Source organism: Hemiscyllium ocellatum, chromosome 3, assembly GCF_020745735.1.
Source record: "Hemiscyllium ocellatum isolate sHemOce1 chromosome 3, sHemOce1.pat.X.cur, whole genome shotgun sequence".
NCBI classification, from domain to species: domain Eukaryota; kingdom Metazoa; phylum Chordata; class Chondrichthyes; order Orectolobiformes; family Hemiscylliidae; genus Hemiscyllium; species Hemiscyllium ocellatum.
In genome coordinates this window covers 144802060-144824158 of record NC_083403.1, presented here as the reverse complement: position 1 = coordinate 144824158, position 22099 = coordinate 144802060, and the positions used below count along the sequence as shown (strand labels likewise).

General features: G+C 44.3%; 1 protein-coding gene across 3 annotated transcripts in view; it reads left to right on the top strand.

The window, feature by feature from the left end:
- The window catches only part of LOC132808220 (kinesin-like protein KIF3C), a 226678-nt gene that overhangs the window by 132994 nt on the left and 71585 nt on the right, over window positions 1-22099 (top strand). For 2 of the 3 annotated variants that reach the window (XM_060822062.1, XM_060822051.1), the window contains exons 3-4: window positions 14443-14544; window positions 19025-19159. In XM_060822062.1, coding sequence (XP_060678045.1) covers window positions 14443-14544; window positions 19025-19159 — 237 coding nt within the window. The remainder of the gene's footprint in view (window positions 1-14442; window positions 14545-19024; window positions 19160-22099) is intronic. The other variant, XM_060822056.1, reaches the window with a different exon arrangement.

Here is a 22099-nt window from a genome sequence, read left to right as displayed (position 1 = left end):
CCTCTTGAATGTTGTAATTGTACCAGCCTCCACCACTTCCTCTGGCAACTCATTCCATACACGTACCACCCTCTGCGTGAAAAAGTTGCCCTTTAGGTCCCTTTTAAATCTTTCCCCTCTCACCCTAAACCTATGTCCTCTAGTTCTGGCCCCCCCACCCTGAGAAAATACCATGTCTATTTACCCTATCCATGCCCCTCATGATTATATGAACCCTATAAGGTCATCCCTTAGCATCTGACACCACAGCCTATTCAGCAACACCCTACAGCTCAAATCCTCCAACCCTGACAACATTCTTGTGAATCTTTTCAAGTTTAATAACATCTTTCCGATAGGAGGAGACCAGAATTGCTTACAGTATTCCAAAAGTGGCCTATCTAATGTCTTGCACAGATACAACATGACTTTCCAACTTCTATACTCAATCACTGACCAGTAAAGGAAAGCCACCCTCACGATCCTATCTACTTTCAAGGAACTATGAACCTGCATTCCAAGGTCTCTTTGTTCAGCAAGATTCCGCAGGACCTAACCATTAAGTGTCTACATCCTGCCCTGATTAGCTTTTCCAAAATGCAGCACCTCACATTTATCTAAATTAAACTCCATCTGCCACTCCTCAGCCCATAGCCCATCTGATGAAGATCCTGTTGTACTCTGAGGTAACCTTCTTCACTGTCCACTACACCTCCAATTTTGGTGTCATCTGTAAATTTACACCTCTTGTGTTCACATCCAAATTATTTGTATACATGACAAAAAGCAGTGGACCCAGCACCAATCCTTGTGGCACACCACTGGTCACAGGCCTCCAGTCTGAAAAACAACCCTCCACTACCACCCTCTGTCTTCTAGTTTTGAGGCAATTCTGCATCCAAATGGCTAATTCCCCCGTACCCATGTGAGCTAACTGTGCTCACCCGTCTACCATGAGGAACCTTGTTGAACACCTTACTGAAGTCCATTAGATCATGCCCACTGCTCTGCCCTCATCAATCCTCTTCTTACTTCTACAAAAAACTCAATTAACTTAGTGAAACATGATTTCTCATACACAAAGCCATGTTGACTTTCCATAATCAGTCCTTGCCTTTCCAAATAAAGTAAATCCTGTCCCTCAGAATTCCCTCCAACAACTTTCCTACCACTGATGTCAAGCTCATCAGTCTATAGTTCCCTGGCTTTTCCTTAGCAGTTTTCTTAAATAGTGGTGCCACATTAGCCAACCTCCAGTCTTCCAGCACCTCACCTGTGGCTATTGATGATACAAATATCTCAGCAAGGGGCCCTGCAATCACTTCTCTAGCTTCCCACAGAGTTCGAGGGTACACCTGATCAGGTCCTGGGGACTTATCCACCTTTATGCATTGTAAGACATCCAGCACCTCTGCCTTTGTAATGTGGACATTTTTCAAGATGTGGCAGGAGAAAGTGAGGACTGCAGATGCTGGAGACCAGAGTTGAAAAATGTGGTGCTAGAAAAACACAGCAGGCCAGGCAGCATCCGAGGAGATGGGGAATCAATGTTTCGGGCATAAGTCCTTCTTCATTCCTGAAGAAGGGCTTATGTCCGAAATGTCAATTCTCCTGCTCCTTGGATGCTGCCTGGCTTGCTGTGTTTTTCCAGTACCATATTTTTCAAGATGTTGCAATTTATTTCCCCACGTTCCATATCTTAGAGTAAGCACTAATGCAAAATACTCCTGTCCTGCAGTTCCACACGTAGGCGGCTTGTTGATCTTTAAGGGACCTCCCTAGTTATCGTTTTGTCCTTAATGTATTTATAAAAATTGGATAAATTTAGATTGCTTTTGCTGGAGTGTCAGAGGCTGAGGGGCAACCTGATAGAAGTTTATAAAATTATGAGAGGTGGATAGGTGGATAGTCAGGGTCTCTTTCCCAGGGTGGTAATGTCAAGTACCCAGCGGTATAGGCTTCAGGTGACAGAGAAAGGAGATGTTCGAGGCAAGTTTTTTTCCCTAGAGGGTGGTAGGTGCCTGGACTGTGCTGCCGGAGAGGTAGTAGAGCAGAGGCATTTTGACAGATACATGAACAAGCAGGGAATAGGGGAATATGTATCTCTCAGCAGGCAGATGGATTCGTTTAGAAAGGCATCATGGTCAGCACAGACATGGTGGGCCAATGGGCTTGTCCGTCTGCTGTCCTGATCTGTGTTCGACATTCTTTTGCAGGAGGAGAGAATGCTGCTTCCTGGTTGGCAGGTCAGTTCTGATTAGCTAAGGTGTTGTAAGATGTTTCAAAAAATAAACAAAGCCATGACGTAAGTTATCCATGGAAACACCTGTAAATCTGCAGAAAAGAATGTTGACTGAGATGACCTTGACATCAAGGAATGGAAAGAAAGATTAAAGAAATTAGCAAAACAAATCATGTGTAAATAACTTGAGAACAACAGGAAAGGCATATCCCAAAATACCAGCACGGCTCATGTTTCTATACAGGCTGTTTCAACACTCCCAGTTTGGGTTTGCTTTTTGTAAGAAAACATGTTGAGTTAACATTAATTCGAGGACCATTGGAACTCTTTGGGAATTTTCAGACAGTGACCATTCTGCACAAACCAGCAGCATTGTATCCTTAGACCCTGTTGTCATGCACTTGTTACTGAGCTGCACACTAATATGTGTTAATTTTGAGAGAAAAGTTCACTCTCATCCTATTTTCCATGACTTTCAAAACACTTTCTTTGGAAACACTGTCGCTGGTTATCTTCATAGGGAATTCTGCTGTAACTTTTAATTAGGTACCATTGTGTTGAAACAGAAATTACAGTTTTTTAACTGTTGGGTTTGAATTTAAATTTTGTAATTGGCAAGAAATGTGTGATGATGTTATTAAACTTCTGTTCATAACTTGGCAAATTAACTATTTACCCCCACATATTGTCAGGAGCCTTCAACTGAAAGAGTAGTCTGTGGAGTCAAACTTGAACTAAATATTTACTTGATGACCAAGCTACTGAGCAGGTGCCATTTGTAGCTCTGTCACAGAGACGTCAGATCACCTGGAACTAGAGTCGGACACATTCAAATTCCAGAAGATGTCCTCTCTTCCCATCTTCTTAAGATAGTTGTGTTTAATAAAGCCAGTCAGTGTTCACTCTCAACTGAGCGCAAGGTGAAAGTGAAGACTGCAAATGCTGGAGATTAGAGTCAAGAGTTCAGTGCTGGAAAAGCACAGCAGGTCAGGTAGCATCCGAGGGACAAGAGAGTCAATATTTCGGGCAAAAAACCCTTCATCAGGAATCTTGATATATCACAAATCAGTGATAAGATATGCTGCAGAGTATTTCATTTGAATCATTCTCTAACTCCCACCTACACAATGCTTAGGGATATGTTTTTGTGATTGTTACACTTGTGAAAGAATGCTGGTGAGTTGCCTTTTGGTGTAATGTAGTGGCCAGTCTATATGTTTTCCATCATAATTAGAACGTTATGAATCACGTAATCCCCTTCCCATTCTAAGAAAGATGCTGTAACATCTGTTTCTTTTCCCTCCTGCTGGGCTGTTCTTTCATTGAAATGTTTCTTTAGGTAGGTTCAGACTGCCAATCAATTCAGTAACATGTCTAATTGGGGGCAGAACACCAAATATACTCAAAACGAAGCTGATTAAATTAAATATTCAATAATGTTTTCACTTTTGGAAATATTTGGATTTATATTTCTTTTCATAATTAATATCTTTGCTATAGCAGTAAAGCCAACCCTGGTATTATACCATATATCATTCCATGAAAAGTTATCATATGCAGATAATATTACTCTCATTGCTGTTTACAGATGAGTTAATTTATAAGATAATATTTTAAATATGAGTTGAGAAGTGTGGCACTGGAAAAGCACAGCCGATCAGGCAGTACTGTGCTTTTCGTCTCTGACTCTCCAGCATCTTCAGTCATCATTTTCTCCCAATGTTTCAAATAAACTGACTAACCCTTCCATTAAACAACAAGCTGTGACAGTTGGAGCAGGTAGGTTACACCAAGTCTAATAGCCTCAATCTTCCAGCCTCTGGTTGGTTGGAGACTGTACACCTGACAGATGAAACACAAGGACCTTGTGGAAATCCTGGTGTGTGTACTGACATAGGAATTGCCCAGGAAGTTAAACTTTGCTCAAACGTCTCCAACTCTGAGCTAGAGTCAGGGACTTGGGGACAGATCTATGAAACTTATCTGGAGAGATACCCAAGAATTGTTGAAAATCACACAACGCCAGGTTATAGTCCAACAGGTTTATTTGGAAGCACTAGCTTTCGAAGCGCTACTCCTTCATCAGGTGGTTGTGGAACAGGATCATAAGACAGAATTTATAGCAAAGATGACAGTGTCATGCAACTAAAATTATATATTGAAAGAACCTAAATTACTGTTAAGTATTTCATCTTTTAGAATGTGTTGCACATTTCAGTTCGTGAATATGTAAATCCCAGAACCAATTTTTACTCACATTCTTGAGATAACTTAAGTTATCCTCCACATCAGGAATTGGTGGACAGTTTGAAATTTGGTATAACTCCTGTGTAATTCCACAAATGAACCGACCAATCAACACACCTCCCCCAAACTGACATTGTCTGACTACTTCTCAACCACCTGAATATCACATCTAGTTACCTCCACAACCCAACTCCCCAGCCTGGCCACTCAACTGACCCATACCTGCCTCTCCAGCTTGACTATCCACACACCCAACTCTTCCACCAATTCACCTTGACCGCTTCACCCACCAAGCCACTCAGCCATCTGACCACTGACCCACCTACGGACATAACCCACACACCCACCTACTCACTCACCCACTGACCCTCACCAACTCCATACTCACAATCATGACGTGTCATCCATCTGACCCATCTACCCACTCATATTCACAATCTCAGCCACTTATCTACAAACTCATTCATCCACTGACCTAGTTCATCCCCCAATCTCATCCATCTACTGATATACCCATTTCATCCAACTACCCTCTCACCCATCCACTCTCTACCATTCTTCAAAAGACTGGATCTTAAAGACTTACGAAAAGACAGTAGATTGTACCTTTAAAAGGGACAGGTCCTGAATATATCCTGAGGGGTGCTTTGACAGAAGATTTGGAAGTTACTGGGCAGAGATGTTCAGCAGCTTCAGTTGGAAAAGTCTGCATACCCAGCCCCTTCTCGTACTCTTGAGGCCAATGTCTATGTGAGAAAATGCCGTAAGTGGCTGTTCCTTTTGTGTGAGCCTTCATTGCTGGTGTCACAGAATTTCTTTTAGCTGCAAAGGCCATGAGAGTCACGCAAATCCATATCCTTCCCTGGTGTTTGCACTTTTAATGAGAGTCACACCGGAAGGCAATCACAAGTGATGCTTGTTTCCTGCTCATTGATTCAGACAGAGTGACATTAGTGGATGCCTGCCGAGAGTCACTTCAGCTTAGGACAGAGATGTATCCCATTTAAACTCATATTGCGATAAACCAAGTGCCACAATTAGTCGGGTTCATAGTCATTGCCAGTTTGTCTTTTCATTGTTTATTTCTCACTCAATTGAACTTCACTGACAGTGAGAAATATGTCAGGATTATGAAAGGATTACAAACTAACAAACTGAAGCATTTACGGAAAAAAATAAAGTGTAGTGCTTTTGAAGAGGAGCCACAATCTGCTCTAGGCGACAATGGGAACTCAAACCAAGGAAATTAAATATTGTTCAGAAAGCCACTTGCTTCAGTTGCAAACTGCTTCCAGCAATTCAGGAATCTCCATGATCGGTGGAATAACTGATCAACCAACTTTCATCATTTTTAATCGAGACTTTTGTTTTGAAGAAATGAATTCATATGTATCAGCCAGTTTGGTTTGGTGAACATGTAAATCAAATCTCCTAGATTCAGTCTTTATTTAAGTTTGTTAATGATTTATCCGTGTCCTACATTCTGTATTTTCAGTCTAAGTCAAATCATTAGCTCAAGAAGCATTGAGAGGCAAAAATCCTGGTCAGTCAACTTTTTTCAAATTCCTCTGTAAGTTGGCAAGGCCACACTGCCCTGATAATGCTATCTCAGCTTTCAGTCTTCCACCAGGTTCATGATGGAGCATGATGAGTTTCCTTTATTGCTATGGCATCAGGATTCACAATGGGAGTGTGCAGGTGTGAACAGAGTATATTATTTTAAAATGGTCACCATCAGGTTACGTTCCACTTCCCTTGTCCATGAATCACATTCCATCAAAAACTAGATGCATCCTCGACTCCCTGAGTTGGAATGTTCTGGTCCCGTGGAGTTGGAATGTTCTGGTACCCTGGAGTTGGAATGTTCTGGTCCCGTGGAGTTGGAATGTTCCGGTCCCCTGGAGTTGGAATGTTCCAGTCCCGTGGAGTTGGAATGTTCCGGTCCCGTGGAGTTGGAATGTTCTTGTCCCCTGGAGTTGGAATGTTCTGGTACCCTGGAGTTGGAATGTTCAGGTCCCATGGAGTTGGAATGTTCTGGTCCCCTGGAGTTGGAATGTTCCGGTCCTGTGGTGTTGGAATGTTCCGGTCCCGTGGAGTTGGAATGTTCTTGTCCCCTGGAGTTGGAATGTTCCGGTCCCATGGAGTTGGAATGTTCTGGTCCCATGGAGTTGGAATGTTCCGGTCCCATGGAGTTGGAATGTTCTGGTCCCCTGGAGTTGGAATGTTCCGGTCCTGTGGTGTTGGAATGTTCCGGTCCCGTGGAGTTGGAATGTTCTTGTCCCCTGGAGTTGGAATGTTCCGGTCCCGTGGAGTTGGAATGTTCCGGTCCCGTGGAGTTGGAATGTTCTTGTCCCCTGGAGTTGGAATGTTCTTGTCCCCTGGAGTTGGAATGTTCAGGTCCCATGGAGTTGGAATGTTCTGGTCCCCTGGAGTTGGAATGTTCCGGTCCTGTGGTGTTGGAATGTTCCGGTCCCCTGGAGTTGGAATGTTCCGGTCCCCTGGAGTTGGAATGTTCCGGTCCTGTGGTGTTGGAATGTTCCGGTCCCGTGGAGTTGGAATGTTCTTGTCCCCTGGAGTTGGAATGTTCCAGTCCCGTGGAGTTGGAATGTTCTTGTCCCCTGGAGTTGGAATGTTCAGGTCCCATGGAGTTGGAATGTTCCGGTCCCCTGGAGTTGGAATGTTCCGGTCCTGTGGTGTTGGAATGTTCCGGTCCCGTGGAGTTGGAATGTTCTTGTCCCCTGGAGTTGGAATGTTCCGGTCCCATGGAGTTGGAATGTTCCGGTCCCATGGAGTTGGAATGTTCTGGTCCCATGGAGTTGGAATGTTCCGGTCCCGCGGAGTTGGAATGTTCTTGTCCCCTGGAGTTGGAATGTTCTGGTCCCATGGAGTTGGAATGTTCCGGTCCCCTGGAGTTGGAATGTTCTGGTCCCCTGGAGTTGGAATGTTCCGGTCCCGTGGAGTTGGAATATTCTGGTCCCCTGGAGTTGGAATGTTCTTGTCCCCTGGAGTTGGAATGTTCCGGTCCTGTGGAGTTGGAATGTTCCGGTCCTGTGGTGTTGGAATGTTCCGGTCCCGTGGAGTTGGAATGTTCCGGTCCCGTGGTGTTGGAATGTTCCGGTCCCGTGGAGTTGGAATGTTCTTGTCCCCTGGAGTTGGAATGTTCCGGTCCCATGGAGTTGGAATGTTCTGGTCCCATGGAGTTGGAATGTTCTGGTCCCATGGAGTTGGAATGTTCTGGTCCCCTGGAGTTGGAATGTTCCGGTCCTGTGGTGTTGGAATGTTCCGGTCCCGTGGAGTTGGAATGTTCTTGTCCCCTGGAGTTGGAATGTTCCAGTCCCGTGGAGTTGGAATGTTCTTGTCCCCTGGAGTTGGAATGTTCAGGTCCCATGGAGTTGGAATGTTCTGGTCCCCTGGAGTTGGAATGTTCCGGTCCTGTGGTGTTGGAATGTTCCGGTCCCCTGGAGTTGGAATGTTCCGGTCCTGTGGTGTTGGAATGTTCCGGTCCCGTGGAGTTGGAATGTTCTTGTCCCCTGGAGTTGGAATGTTCCGGTCCTGTGGTGTTGGAATGTTCCGGTCCCGTGGAGTTGGAATGTTCTTGTCCCCTGGAGTTGGAATGTTCCAGTCCCGTGGAGTTGGAATGTTCTTGTCCCCTGGAGTTGGAATGTTCAGGTCCCATGGAGTTGGAATGTTCTGGTCCCCTGGAGTTGGAATGTTCCGGTCCTGTGGTGTTGGAATGTTCCGGTCCCGTGGAGTTGGAATGTTCTTGTCCCCTGGAGTTGGAATGTTCCGGTCCCATGGAGTTGGAATGTTCCGGTCCCATGGAGTTGGAATGTTCTGGTCCCATGGAGTTGGAATGTTCCGGTCCCCTGGAGTTGGAATGTTCTGGTCCCCTGGAGTTGGAATGTTCCGGTCCCGTGGAGTTGGAATATTCTGGTCCCCTGGAGTTGGAATGTTCTTGTCCCCTGGAGTTGGAATGTTCCGGTCCTGTGGAGTTGGAATGTTCCGGTCCTGTGGTGTTGGAATGTTCCGGTCCCGTGGAGTTGGAATGTTCTTGTCCCCTGGAGTTGGAATGTTCCGGTCCCATGGAGTTGGAATGTTCTTGTCCCATGGAGTTGGAATGTTCCGGTCCCATGGAGTTGGAATGTTCTGGTCCCATGGAGTTGGAATGTTCCGGTCCCGTGGAGTTGGAATGTTCTTGTCCCCTGGAGTTGGAATGTTCTGGTCCCATGGAGTTGGAATGTTCCGGTCCCGTGGAGTTGGAATGTTCTGGTCCCCTGGAGTTGGAATGTTCTGGTCCCCTGGAGTTGGAATGTTCCGGTCCCGTGGAGTTGGAATATTCTGGTCCCCTGGAGTTGGAATGTTCTTGTCCCCTGGAGTTGGAATGTTCCGGTCCTGTGGAGTTGGAATGTTCCGGTCCCGTGGAGTTGGAATGTTCTGGTACCCTGGAGTTGGAATGTTCTTGTCCCCTGGAGTTGGAATATTCTGGTTCCGTGGAGTTGGAATGTTCTGGTACCCTGGAGTTGGAATGTTCTGGTCCCGTGGAGTTGGAATGTTCTTGTCCCCTGGAGTTGGAATGTTCTTGTCCCCTGGAGTTGGAATATTCTGGTTCCGTGGAGTTGGAATGTTCTGGTCCCCTGGAGTTGGAATGTTCTGGTCCCCTGGAGTTGGAATATTCTGGTTCCGTGGAGTTGGAATGTTCTGGTCCCCTGGAGTTGGAATGTTCTGGTCCCATGGAGTTGGAATGTTCTGGTACCCTGGAGTTGGAATGTTCTGGTCCCATGGAGTTGGAATGTTCTGGTCCCGTGGAGTTGGAATGTTCCGGTTCCGTGGAGTTGGAATGTTCGGGTACTCTGGAGTTGGAATGTTCTGGTCCCATGGAGTTGGAATGTTCTGGTACCCTGGAGTTGGAATGTTCTGGTCCCGTGGAGTTGGAATGTTCTGGATCCGTGGAGTTGGAATGTTCTGGTCCCATGGTGTTGGAATGTTCTGGTCCCCTGGAGTTGGAATGTTCTGGTCCCGTGGTGTTGGAATGTTCTGGTCCCGTGGAGTTGGAATGTTCTGGTCCCATGGAGTTGGATTTGCAGATGAGAAGAAGCTGGGAAAATAAATTATGCCCACGCACTTTCTGCCTCTGAAGGAATCTCTCAGAATCTGGTTAGGCACAAACATAGCAGCCCCGTGTATCGAGCCTGGTTGTTAAATTCACAGCTGATTTTCCAAGCTCAAGGCAGCTGGCCAGGAGCGTACCACAGCCAGATGTTCATTCCCCAAGGAAGGGATTGCCTTGTTGAAAGCTGTGGCCAAAATCCTGTGAAAGAGTTGAGAACATAGAACATAAGACAGTACAGCAAAGCTACTGGCCCTTCAGCCCACAATGTTTTTGTTGCCTATAATGCCATTTTAAACTGATCCCATCTTTCTGCAGCGTCCATGTCTCTCTATTCCCTGTCTGTTCATGTTTTTGTCTAAATGTCTCAAACATTACTATTGTATTTGGTTCTATCATCTCCCCTGACCGTGTGTTCCAGGCTCACTTTAGGCTTCTTGCTGAAGGAACACAACGGGATGATGACAACTGTGGAGCTGGCTAAATAGAAGATCACCTGTTGTTGTGGTTCTGTTCGCCGAGCTGGGAATTTGTGTTGCAGACGTTTCATCCCCTGCCTAGGTGACATCCTCAGTGCTTGGGAGCCTCCTGTGAAGCGCTTCTGTGATCTTTCCTCCGGCATTTACAGTGGCTTGTCTCTGCCGCTTCCAGTTGTCACGAAACGACACGACCAGCTATCCTTAGTAGCCACACACGCAGATGACAAGCAACATGAATTCGACTGGGACAACACTACTATTATAGGGCAAGCCAAACACAGAACAGCCAGGGAATTCCTAGAGGCATGGCACTCATCCACAGATTCAATCAATAAGCACATCGACCTGGAGCCAATACATTGACCACTGCATCGGACAGCTGGAACTGACAACCGGGAGCACTGAGGATGTCACCTAGACAGGGGACGAAACGTCTGCAACACAAACTCCCAGCTCAGCAAACAGAACCACAACAACAAGCACCCGAGCTACAAATCTTCTCCCAAACTTAGAAGATCACCTCTTGAGGTGTTGTATTAGTCAGTGCCCTGATGACAGGCAAGGGGTCACTGATCCAACCGAGGAGAGCCACGCACACGGGAGAATCAGCTTCCTCACTCCGAACTCAAACATCATGAGTAATTTGGAAAAAGACGTGTGTCTACCTTGGTTCAATTGCTTTGTTCTTTATTCCTACCTAAATTGAGGGCAACATGTTGGAATCAACTAGTAACTATATAAAACATGTGCAGCTGCTCCTACTGCCATGGCCAATTTGTATACTCACATGTCTGATGGGAGCTGCCAATGTAAACGTATATTTCTGCTAATACAATCCTGCAGGAGTTGTCAAATAAAATACATCACTGTACCCACTCAGTTTATGCCTCTCTCTCTACTTCCTGAAAATTGCATTTGTTTTCTCTTTCTTCTGAGCATTACTATGAGAGGTCAACATAAATTAATTCTTAACAAATAGCAGCAGTCTTTAAAAATCGTTATTTCACCCACCCGAAGGACAGTTAGGGTGCCGTGAATCTTGGGAAGTGTGTTTTGTGTTGCAGCTGACTGAATCAGATTGAGGCAGCAAAAGCCATCGTCCAGAACGGCTCCTGGGGTAATTTAACAGCAGATTTAAATGTGATGCCTTGGGTGAAATTGCACAAAGGTCCCAAGGAAAATATTGCAAGCATTATCCATGTTAATATTTGCTGGTTACTCTAAACTGTTCATCTTACAATCATTGTTGTGATCTATTCAATCACCCATGATTTATTAATAACAGAAACCAGTAGGCTGTAGGAATAATAACGATGAAAAACTAATGGCACACATTTCTGAATCTAAGTCTTAAGAAATGCTTCATTATAACGAGGGCAGCCGCTACTCATAAATAGAAGGCCAAGACAAAGAAGCAGCAAAGCTCATCCAATATTCATGACACTGGGGATGCTGTTAGTGAGGTCATCATAATCTCCCATGTCCTGGGTTTTCAGGAAGACCTGAATTGGACTGGGGCTTTGAATATTAAGCATCACACAAACTAATGTTTTGATGGAAATGCAAGGATATCAGTTGGTTTAGGATACTGCCAGTAAAATTAAAGCTGCATAAAAACTAATCACTGTAGTAAATGTTTTTATTTACTTTATTCGTGAAACTTACTAATGAACTATTTTGTAACTTTAACATGGGCTTATAAATGAAGGATTTTGCTTCATAAAGGGAAGAATTTCTCCAAGCTACATATGTGAAAAACTGGGGGATTGAGAACAAGGAATTCTATCAGCTGGAGAGAGAGAATTACACTTCTGTTTAGCCTTGAATGAAAGGTGTAGACCTAAGACCATGTTTGCTGTCTTGGCCCACAGTGACGTGGGAAAGTGAACAGTTAGCAGATAACAGGCTTGGTATTAGTCAGGCAGACCTCCACCATGAACGATTTGACATGTGTCTCCATGACTACTCTGCTGAAGCTTTACCTTGGCTTTGCACTCAACAACAAGAAACATGATGTGCACATGGTCTCATTTTACTGTTTGTCAAACTTCTAAATCCTTTAACACTCAAATAAATCACTTAGAGCACCCTGAAAAAAGATGTTGTACCTGTTGTAAACTTATCAAAGCTGCAGAAGCAATAATCAGATTGAAGTCATCCAGGAGTGATTGGGCAGCTACTCAGCAACAGATGGCAAACCTGCGTTGCCCACAGCAGGATTTTTCCTTTGTTCTCTTCAGTATCAGAGCCGTCCTAGGACAAGCCAAACAGAGACGTGCATGAGAATTCCTAGAAGCATGTCATTCCAACCAGAACTCTATCAACAAACACATCGACTTGGAACCAATTTAACACCCTCTGAGAAAAAGAACCGGAAATGACATCACCACAAGAAATGACATCACCAACACAAGGAAACCTAAACACATAAATAGAAAGCACGTCACTAACATCATTGCTTCACCAGAGGCTCACTGATGATGTTACCTAGCATGGTGATGAAACGTCTAAAAATGAACCTTATAGCTCAGTGAGCAACTTGCATCCATTTAAACAGAAGTCCATCATAGACATTCAATGCAGGAATGAAAACAAATTTTAAAAAATGCCCCTTGTTTAGCTGGTTCAGTGATATTTGATGACATGAATGTGAAGAAGCAAAGTGAGCACCATTTTGATCAATTGATCTCATATGGCAGGACTCAAGGGTCTGCGTAACAGAGAGAAGTTGGACAAGCGAGGACATCTTTCTTTAGAGCATAGGAGACAAGGGGTGATCTTATGGAGGTGTATAAGATCATGAGAGGCATGGATAGGGTGAATGCACTCAGTCTTTTTCACAGGGGTGGGGAATTGAGGACTAGAGGGCATCAGTTTAAGATTAGAGGGGAAAGAATAAAAGGGAACCGGAGGGGCAAAGTTTTTACACAAAGGGTGGTACGCACATGGAATGAGCTGCCAACAGAAGTGTTTGATGAGGGTACATTAACAACATTTAAAAGGCATTTGGACAAATACATGAATTGGAAAGGATTAAAAGAATATGGGCCAAGTGCAGGGAAATGGCGTTAGTGTGGACGGACATTTTGATAGGCATGGCCCAGTTTGGGTTGAAGAGCCTGTCTCCATGCTGTGGGACTCTATGACTCTATACAGAAATTATTCTAATTATTATTCAATTTTTAAAAATTCTGCCATCAAAGAGTGCCATTAATTTCCTCTCACATTTTCTGTGAACAATCTGTGGGGTTGTATCTAATGAGCCACTGACCATGTGTGACCCTTCCACCAGAAGAGTCACTGAATGCACTATCTCAGTCACATACTGACAGGATTATACGTATGAAAGAGGCCATTTGATGCACCACCAAGTGCCTTTCCCAGTTAATCAATGAGAGCTCCTGGCTCTGATCCCATTTCCTGCCCTTTCCTCTCATGTTGATGGAATTTCAGCTACAGAAGCAGGCACTGTGCTGGTTCTTTACATAAACCATGTCTCTTTTCCCACTCCCTTTTAATTTTTTTTCAAATATTAGTCATTTTCCTCAAGGATTCTGTATCTAGCGTTATTTATAGGAATAGTTGCAGTTTGGAATATGCTCTGAACTTTTACATTATGAAGTAGATTGGGGCAGTAGAAGAAATAAAAGATGTTCATAATAATGACAGTTTATCTGACATCTTTATATAATGACATCTTTATCAAATTGAGGAATTAGAAGCAGCTTAAGTGTTCATGTTATCTCCACAAAATTCCTGTGCCACCCTGTCAGCCTGGCCTCAACCCATATCCCCACCCAACCTCACTCCCAGCATCCCAGCCAGAGAGCTGCAATGGGCTGCCCCCTTGGTGTGAGCAGCCCACTGGTCACATTGGATTTAAGCCTGAGCTTTAACTGAAAATCGAGACTCAACCTTACTGCAATGTAGGCCTCTGACAGAGTACACCACTGGAAGGAATAGGTGCAGCCACCATATAACAAGCTGCAGTGTGACTGTCTTGTTGATGCTGGTGAAGAAATGTTTCCTTTTTTGCAATGTTGGTTGTGTTGATGGGCAATCGGTATACAGCTAACTTAGGGTTTTTGGCCAAACAGGTTGTATCAATATCCCAATTAATCCGCTATCTTTTTCCAATATTACAAACAGGCATTGAGAAACCTGCAATCTCCATCGCTTGGAGTCAACTCATGCAGTAGAGATTATTCCTGGTGTCATTCTATCATTTGAATAATGACAGACCTTGAAAATTGTTCCTCTAACCTTTTCTCGTCAGATACTTTTTATTCATGGATATTCTTAATATTTCTTGCTGTAGGAATTTCTAAAAGATAGTTGAGTGATTCTATGATGTATAGTAAATGGATCTTTCTCGATATTTTCTCCAGGCGATGGAAAGCAAGCTGCTCATTGGAGGCAAGAACATCATGGATCATACGAATGAACAGCAAAAAATGCTAGAGCAGAAGAGACAAGAAATTGCAGAGCAGGTAAATTCCTCATTTATTGGCCTTTCTGTTGTAATAAAGGCATTCTTGCTCAATTACCTTGGTTAGTAATGAAGGAATTGTACAATACATTAACTAGGGCAAGATTAACCAAACCACACAAGATGCCATTTACTTAAATAATATGAATTCTCCTGCATATAGTCATTTCATGCAAGTTTTTTAAAACATATAGAACAACATTTCCAATGCCCTTTTGAGTAAAGGGAATGCCTGATGTAATATTCAGACAAAAAGAACAGAAAGTCCTAAGTTTCATGTGGCTCTGTAGCAAGTAATTTATCACTAAAATGGAATATTGTTTTTATCACATGCTCCATTGGCTTCTAATGCTGGGTTAGGTTAGAATCAAGACAGATTTCCTGAAAACACTTTTAAGTTAAAATGAGATTTGTCTGAGCAGAGCTGTAATATTTTGGCTTGGTAAAATGAGATAAGGAAGGGATATTGAAGCACAGATTGGGGCTATGAGATTAAAACAATTGTTAACATTTAATAATTTAAATGGACAAATTTCAGAAGTCAGTGTAAACCATGAATCAACAGCACATACTAAATAGGATGATGTAACCTGCTAACACCATGTGACGATCTGTTTTGTGCTGGTGTGTTACAGTTTGCTGCAGTGGTTGAGGACTCTGAGTTTGTTCACTGTGGTGTTTATGAGGATGAGATGGGAGGATATTTCTACTCGTCAGAGAGATTAGTCCCTGAGGGCACAGCGTCAGAGTGAAGGGACAACCCTTTAGAACTGAGATGAGAAGGAATTTCTTCAGCCAGAGGGTGGTGTGTCAGTGGAATTCATTGCTGCAGAGGGCTGTGGAGGCCAGGTTATTTAAGACAGAGGTAGATAAACTCTTGATTGGTAAGGCGATCAAGGATTACAGAGTGAAAGCAGACGAATGGGGTTGAGAAACATATCAGCCATGATTGAAAGGTGGAGGAGACCCGATGGACCCAAAGACCTAATTCTGCTTCTGTATCTATGGTCATATGGTCTTGCTGTTCCAACATGTCTATTGTTCCCTCATGTTGGATGATAATGTTGAGAAGCTTCAGCTTTCTTTCCATCAGGTTGCTGATGGTGCCATGAGTCTTTCCGCTAGCATTCATTGGAAGAATATGCAAATTGAATTTCAATCTGTTTGGCCACAGATTGGGCTCATCGTCTTTGGTATCAAATCATGGAGCAGTTCTCAAATCCAAATGTCTCACTCAGATATTGGGTCACGACCCATCTCCAAGACCTCCCAAGCCTGTTGTGTTCTAAACCAAATCAGTAAATATAGATACTGCATAATTTAACCAGGCAGAACATTTCCTTAGATCCTTGACTGTAAAATAAGCACAGATTTTGATAGTAGGACAGATTTACCACTGATGGAATTTATCCAGTTAATGTGGAATTCCCATTTGATGTTTGGTATTTGATATATCCGATCCAGGTACATCACAGCTTGATATGGTAACTACTTGATATGTGCGGAAGAGTGCAAGATAATTGTAAATGCAGCCCAGTCTGGCATGAAAACCAACCTTCCTTCCATTGACTCTGTCTACAGTTCCCACTGTCTCAGGAATGCAGCCAACATTATCAAAGACCCTTCCTATCCTATTATATTCTCTTTAACCGTCTTCCATCAGACAGAAGATACTAAAGTTTCAAAACACGTACCAACAGATTCAAGAACAGCTTCTTATCAGACTTATGAATGGACATCTCATGTATTAGGGTTGCTATTTCTCTGGACATTCTCTGTAGCTGTAACACTACATTCTGCATTCTGTTCCATTACCCTGATGTACTTATGCAAGGTGTGATTTGTCTGGACAGCACACAAAATAATGATTGTCACTGTTTCTTGGTAATTTGTGACAATAATAAATCAAATCAAGTCGATACTTTATGCAACTAAGTATTTATTTATGGGATGTTGGCTTTGCTGGTGAGGCAAGCATTTATTATTCAACCCAATGGCCTAGAAAGCAGATAAAAATCAACGAGTCTGCAATTGTTATGGACAAAACCAGCAAAAAGCAGAGCGAGCCAAATGGAATTTTACAACAGTAAATAGTTCTTATTCCAGATATTTTTATTGAATTCAAATTTCACCATCTGCCACCATGGGTTTCAAACCCATATCCTCAGAACATTAGGCTGGGTTTGGGATTACAGTCCAAGAACACTACCATGATGACAATTCTTTTCCTAATGGTCTCAAAAATAATTTCCAATCTGTTTAAAATGCTAACCCATCTGGAATGAAACAAATGGCAAGCTTACATTAAATGATAAAGTCCTGGGGAGTGTTGCTGAACAAAGAGACCTTAGAGTGCAGGTTCATAGCTCCTTGAAAGTGGAGTCGCAGGTAGATAGGATAGTGAAGAAGGCGTTTGGTATGTTTTCATTTATTGGTCAGAGTATTGAGCACAGGAGTTGGGAGGTCATGTTGCGGCTGTACAGGACATTGGTTGCGGCTGTACAGGACATTGGTTAGGCCACTTTTAGAATATTGCGTGCAATTCTGGTCTCCTTCCTATCGGAAAGATGTTGTGAAACTTGAAAGGGTTCAGAAAAGATTTACAAGGATGTTGCCAGGGTTGGAGGATTTGAGGCTGAACAGGCTGGGACTGTTTTCCCAGGAGCGTCGGAGGCTGAGAGGTGACTTTATAGAGGTTTATAAAATCATGAGTGGCATGGATAGGGTAAATAGACAAAGTCTTTTCCCTGGAGTCGGGAAGTCCAGAACTAGAGGGCATAGGTTTAGGGTGAGAGGCAAACATTTTAAAGGGACCTAAGGGGCAATGCTTTCAGTCAGAGGGTGGTGCGTGTATGGAATGAGCTGCCAGAGGATGTGGTGGAGGCTGGTACAATTGCAACATTTAAGAGGCATTTGGATGGGTATAAGAATAGGAAGAGTTTATAGGGATATGGGCCAGGTGCTGGCAAATGGGACTAGATTGGGTTGGGATATCTGGTACATATGGACTAATTGGACCGAAGGATCAGCTTCTGTGCTGTACATCTCTATGTCTCTGTAAGAAAGGCAAGTCTGTGTATGAAATAACTCTTAAAGAGGCAGAGGTTTCCTTAGAACATAGAACATAGAAGGATACAGCGCAGTACAGGCCCTTCGGCCCTCGATGTTGCGCCGACCGAATCCTACCTAACCTATACGAGCCCAATAACTTCCAAATGCCTATCCAATGCCCGCTTAAATGACCATAAAGAAGGAGAGTTCACCACTGATACGGGCAGGGCATTCCATGAACTCACAACCCGCTGTGTGAAGAATCTACCCCTAACATCTGTCCTATACCTACCACCCCTTAATTTAAAGCTATGTCCCCTAGTAACACCTGACTCCATTAGCGGTAAAAGGTTCTTAATATCTACCCTATCTAAACCCTTAATCATCTTATACACTTCTATCAGATCTCCCCTAAACCTTCTCTTCTCCAATGAGAACAGCCCCAAGTGCCTCAGCCTTTCCTCATAAGATTTTCCTACCATTCCAGGCAACATCCTGGTAAACCTCCTCTGCACTCGTTCTAAAGCTTCCACATCCTTCCTATAGTATGGCGACCAAAACTGCACACAATACTCCAGATGAGGCCTCACCAGAGTCTTATACAACTGCAACATGACCTCAGGACTCCGGAACTCAATTCCTCTGCCAATAAAGCCCAGTACACCATATGCCTTCCTCACAGCACTATTTACCTGGGTGGCAACTTTCAGAGATCTGTGTACATAGACACCAAGATCCCTCTGCTCATCCACACGACCAAGTAGCCTACCATTAGCCCAGTAATCCATCATCTTGTTATTCCTACCAAAGTGAACGACTTCACACTTAGCTACATTGAATTCCATTTGCCACATTTCCGCCCAGCTCTGCAACTTATCTATATCCCGCTGTAACCTACCACTTCCTTCCTCACTATCCACAACTCCACCGACTTTTGTGTCATCCGCAAACTTGCTTACCCAGCTTTCAAGTCCTTCCTCTAGATCATTTATAAAGATAACAAAAAGCAATGGTCCCAAAACAGATCCTTGTGGTACACCGCTAGTAACTGCGCTCCAAGATGAACATAATCCATCAACTACTACCCTCTGTCTCCTTCCAGCCAGCCAATTCCTAATCCAAACCTCTAATGTATCCTCAATGCCATACCTCCGAAGTTTTAGCATTAGCCTACCATGGGGAACCTTATCGAACGCCTTACTAAAATCCATATACATATTCCTTCTCAAACTTTTTTTCAAAACTTTTTATTCTCTCATCCCTCTTTTTTTTGTTGATTAGCATTTCCTAATTTTTTGGAAGGGTGGAGTTTTGTTACCCTCAAATTTGTTGGCATCAATGTGTGAAGTTACTTCTTATGTCGAAACAGAACAGCTGCACATGGTGTCCGGAATGGCGATTGATGTATTCACATATTTCCCTTTAAATAGAAACGGAGAGAGAGAGAAATACAACAGCAGATGTTGCTGCGAGATGAGGAGACAATGGAACTAAAAGACACCTACACCTCGCTCCAACAAGAAGTTGAAATTAAAACCAAGAAGCTGAAAAAGGTGAGAAAAAAAGTAAGAAATGACTTCCTACTTTATTACTCTGACCTATTTCTTCAAATTAAATGCTGTTGATTTTTGCCCTATGTTGGAAATAGCAGTTTAAAATAATTTTAGTTTCCTTCAATAAAACACGTTTAAAAACTAGCTTGTAGAATTGTAACATTCAATAAGCCTGCACCTCCCTCCTGTTAACATAAGCAGAATATATCTAAGATGAAGGAATCCCTTGCTTTGCTCTTCATTGCTGACCATGAACTGTGTTTGAAGATACTAACACAATGTCTTGAGCAAGGAGCACAGCTAGAGAACACGTGAAGTTCTCCTGGACATAATGTTTGGGCAGGTCTACCTCGAAGGTCAGAACTGGAGTAGACTGGGCATCTTTTACAATGCTTAACAACACAACAGTGAAAGGATTGCTCAAGTAAAAGCACTCCACTTCCCACTGAGGCTGTCCATTTGTTGAGGTTCCAAAATGTTGGTGAAAGAAACTAGATGAGCAAAGCACATTCCATGAAAAAGTAAACCTTAAGAAATAAACTATTTAATTGTTTTTTTGGAATACATTTTAAAATTAAAGACTTTTGGTTATATTTCCTTCGATAACAGCCTGAAAAAAAGCATATTGTTCCTTTTGTTTCCAGCATCCTTTACCTCTCTTTTAGCCTTAATCCAGTGTTTTTTTGCCTCTTATCTAGGGTGTGCAGGTAGGAGGATTAGCTATGGGAAGTGCAAGGTTACAGGAATAGGTTAAGGGGGTGCGTCTGGGTGGGGTGCTCTTCAGAGGGTCAGTTTGGACTCAATGGGCTAAATGACCTGCTTCCACATTGCTGAGATTCTATGAAACTTTATATTACTATTCTAATCAGATTTGACAGGGTATTTATTAGGTAAAAACAATGACTGCAGATGCTGGAAACCAGATTCTGGATCAGTGGTGCTGGAAGAGCACAGCAGTTCAGGCAGCATCCAAGGAGCAGCTAAATCAATGTTTCGGGCAAAAGCCCTTCATCAGGAATAAAGGCAGTGAGCCTGAAGGGTGGAGAGATAAATGAGAGGAGGGTGGGGGTGGGGAGAATGTAGCACAGAGTACAATGGGTGAGTAGGGGAGGGGATGAAGGTGATAGGTTGGGGGCGGCGGGAGGGTGGAGTGGATAGGTGGAAAAGAAGATAGGCAGGTAGGACAAGTCATGGGGACAGTGCTGAGCTGGAAGTTTGGAACTAGGGTGAGGTGGGGGAAGGGGAAATGAGGAAACTGTTGAAGTCCACATTGATGCCCTGGGGTTGAAGTGTTCCGAGGCGGAAGATGAGGCGTTCTTCCTCCAGGCGTCTGGTGGTGAGGGAGCGGTGGCAAAGGAGGACCAGGACCTCCATATCCTTGGCAGAATGGGAGGGGGAGTTGAAATGTTGGGCCACAGGGCGGTGTGGTTGATTGGTGCGGGCGTCCCGGAGATGTTCCCTAAAGCACTCTGCTAGGAGGCGTCCACTCTCCCCAATATAGAGGAGACCGCATCGGGAGCAACGGATACAATAAATGATATTGGTGGATATGCAGGTAAAACTTTGATGGATGTGGAAGGCTCCTTTGGGGCCTTGGATAGAGGTGAAGGAGGAGGTATGGGCACAGGTTTAGCAATTCCTGTGGTGGCAGGGGAAGGTGCCAGGATGGGACGATGGGTTGTTGGGGGGCGTGGACCTGACCAGGTAGTTATGGAGGGAACGGTCTTTGCGGAAGGCGGAAAGGGGTGGGGAGGGAAATACATCCCTGGTGGTGGGGTCTTTTTGGAGGTGGCGGAAATGTCGGCGGATGATTTGGCTTATGCGAAAGTTGGTAGGGTGGAAGGTGAGCACCAGGGGCGTTCTGTCCTTGTTACGGTTAGAGGGGTGGGGTCTGAGGGCGAAGGTGCGAGATGTGGACGAGATGTGTTGGAGGGCATCTTTAACCACGTGGGAAGGGAAAATACAGTCTTTAAAGAAGGAGGCCATCTGGTGTGTTCTGTGGTAGAACTGCTCCTCCTGGGAGCAGATACGACGGAGGCGGAGGAATTGGGAATATGGGATGGCATTTTTGCAGAAGGTAGGGTGGGAAGAGGTGTAATCCAGGTAGTTGTGGGAGTCGGTGGGTTTGTACAAAATGTCGGTATCAAGTCGGTCATCATTAATGGAGATGGAGAGGTCCAGGAAGGAGAGGGAGGTGTCAGAGTTGGTCCAGGTAAATTTAAGGTCAGGGTGGAATGTGTTGGTGAAGTTGATGAATTGCTCAACCTCCTCGCAGGAGCATGAGGTGGCGCCAATGCAGTCATCAATGTAGCAGAGGGAGAGGTGGAGAGTAGTGCCGGTGTAATTACGGAAGATCGACTGTTCTATGTAGCCAACAAAGAGACAGGCATAGCTGGGGCCCATACGTGTGCCCATGGCTACCCTTTTGGTCTGGAGGAAGTGGGAGGATTCGAAGGAGAAATTGTTAAGGGTGAGGACCAGTTCGGCCAAACGAATGAGAGTGTTGGTGGAAGGGTACTGTTGGGGACGTCGGGAGAGGAAGAAACGGAGGGCTTGGAGGCCCTGGTCATGGCGGATGGAGGTGTAGAGGGATTGGCTATCCATGGTGAAGATGAGGCGTTGGGGGCTGGGGAAACGGAAGTCTTGGAAGAGGTGGAGGGCATGGGTGGTGTCTCGAACGTATGTGGGGAGTTCCTGGACTAGAGGGGATAGGACAGTGTCGAGATAAGTAGAAATGGATTCAGTGGGGCAGGAGCATGCTGAGACAATGGGTCGGCCAGGGTGGTCAGGCTTGTGGATCTTGGGAAGGAGGTAGAACCGGGCAGTGCGGGTTCCCGGACTATGAGGTTGGAAGCTGTGGGTGGGAGATCTCCTGAGGTGATGAGATTCTGTATGGTCTGGGAGATGATGGTTTTGGTGATGGGGTGTTGGGCTATGGTCGAGGGGGCGGTA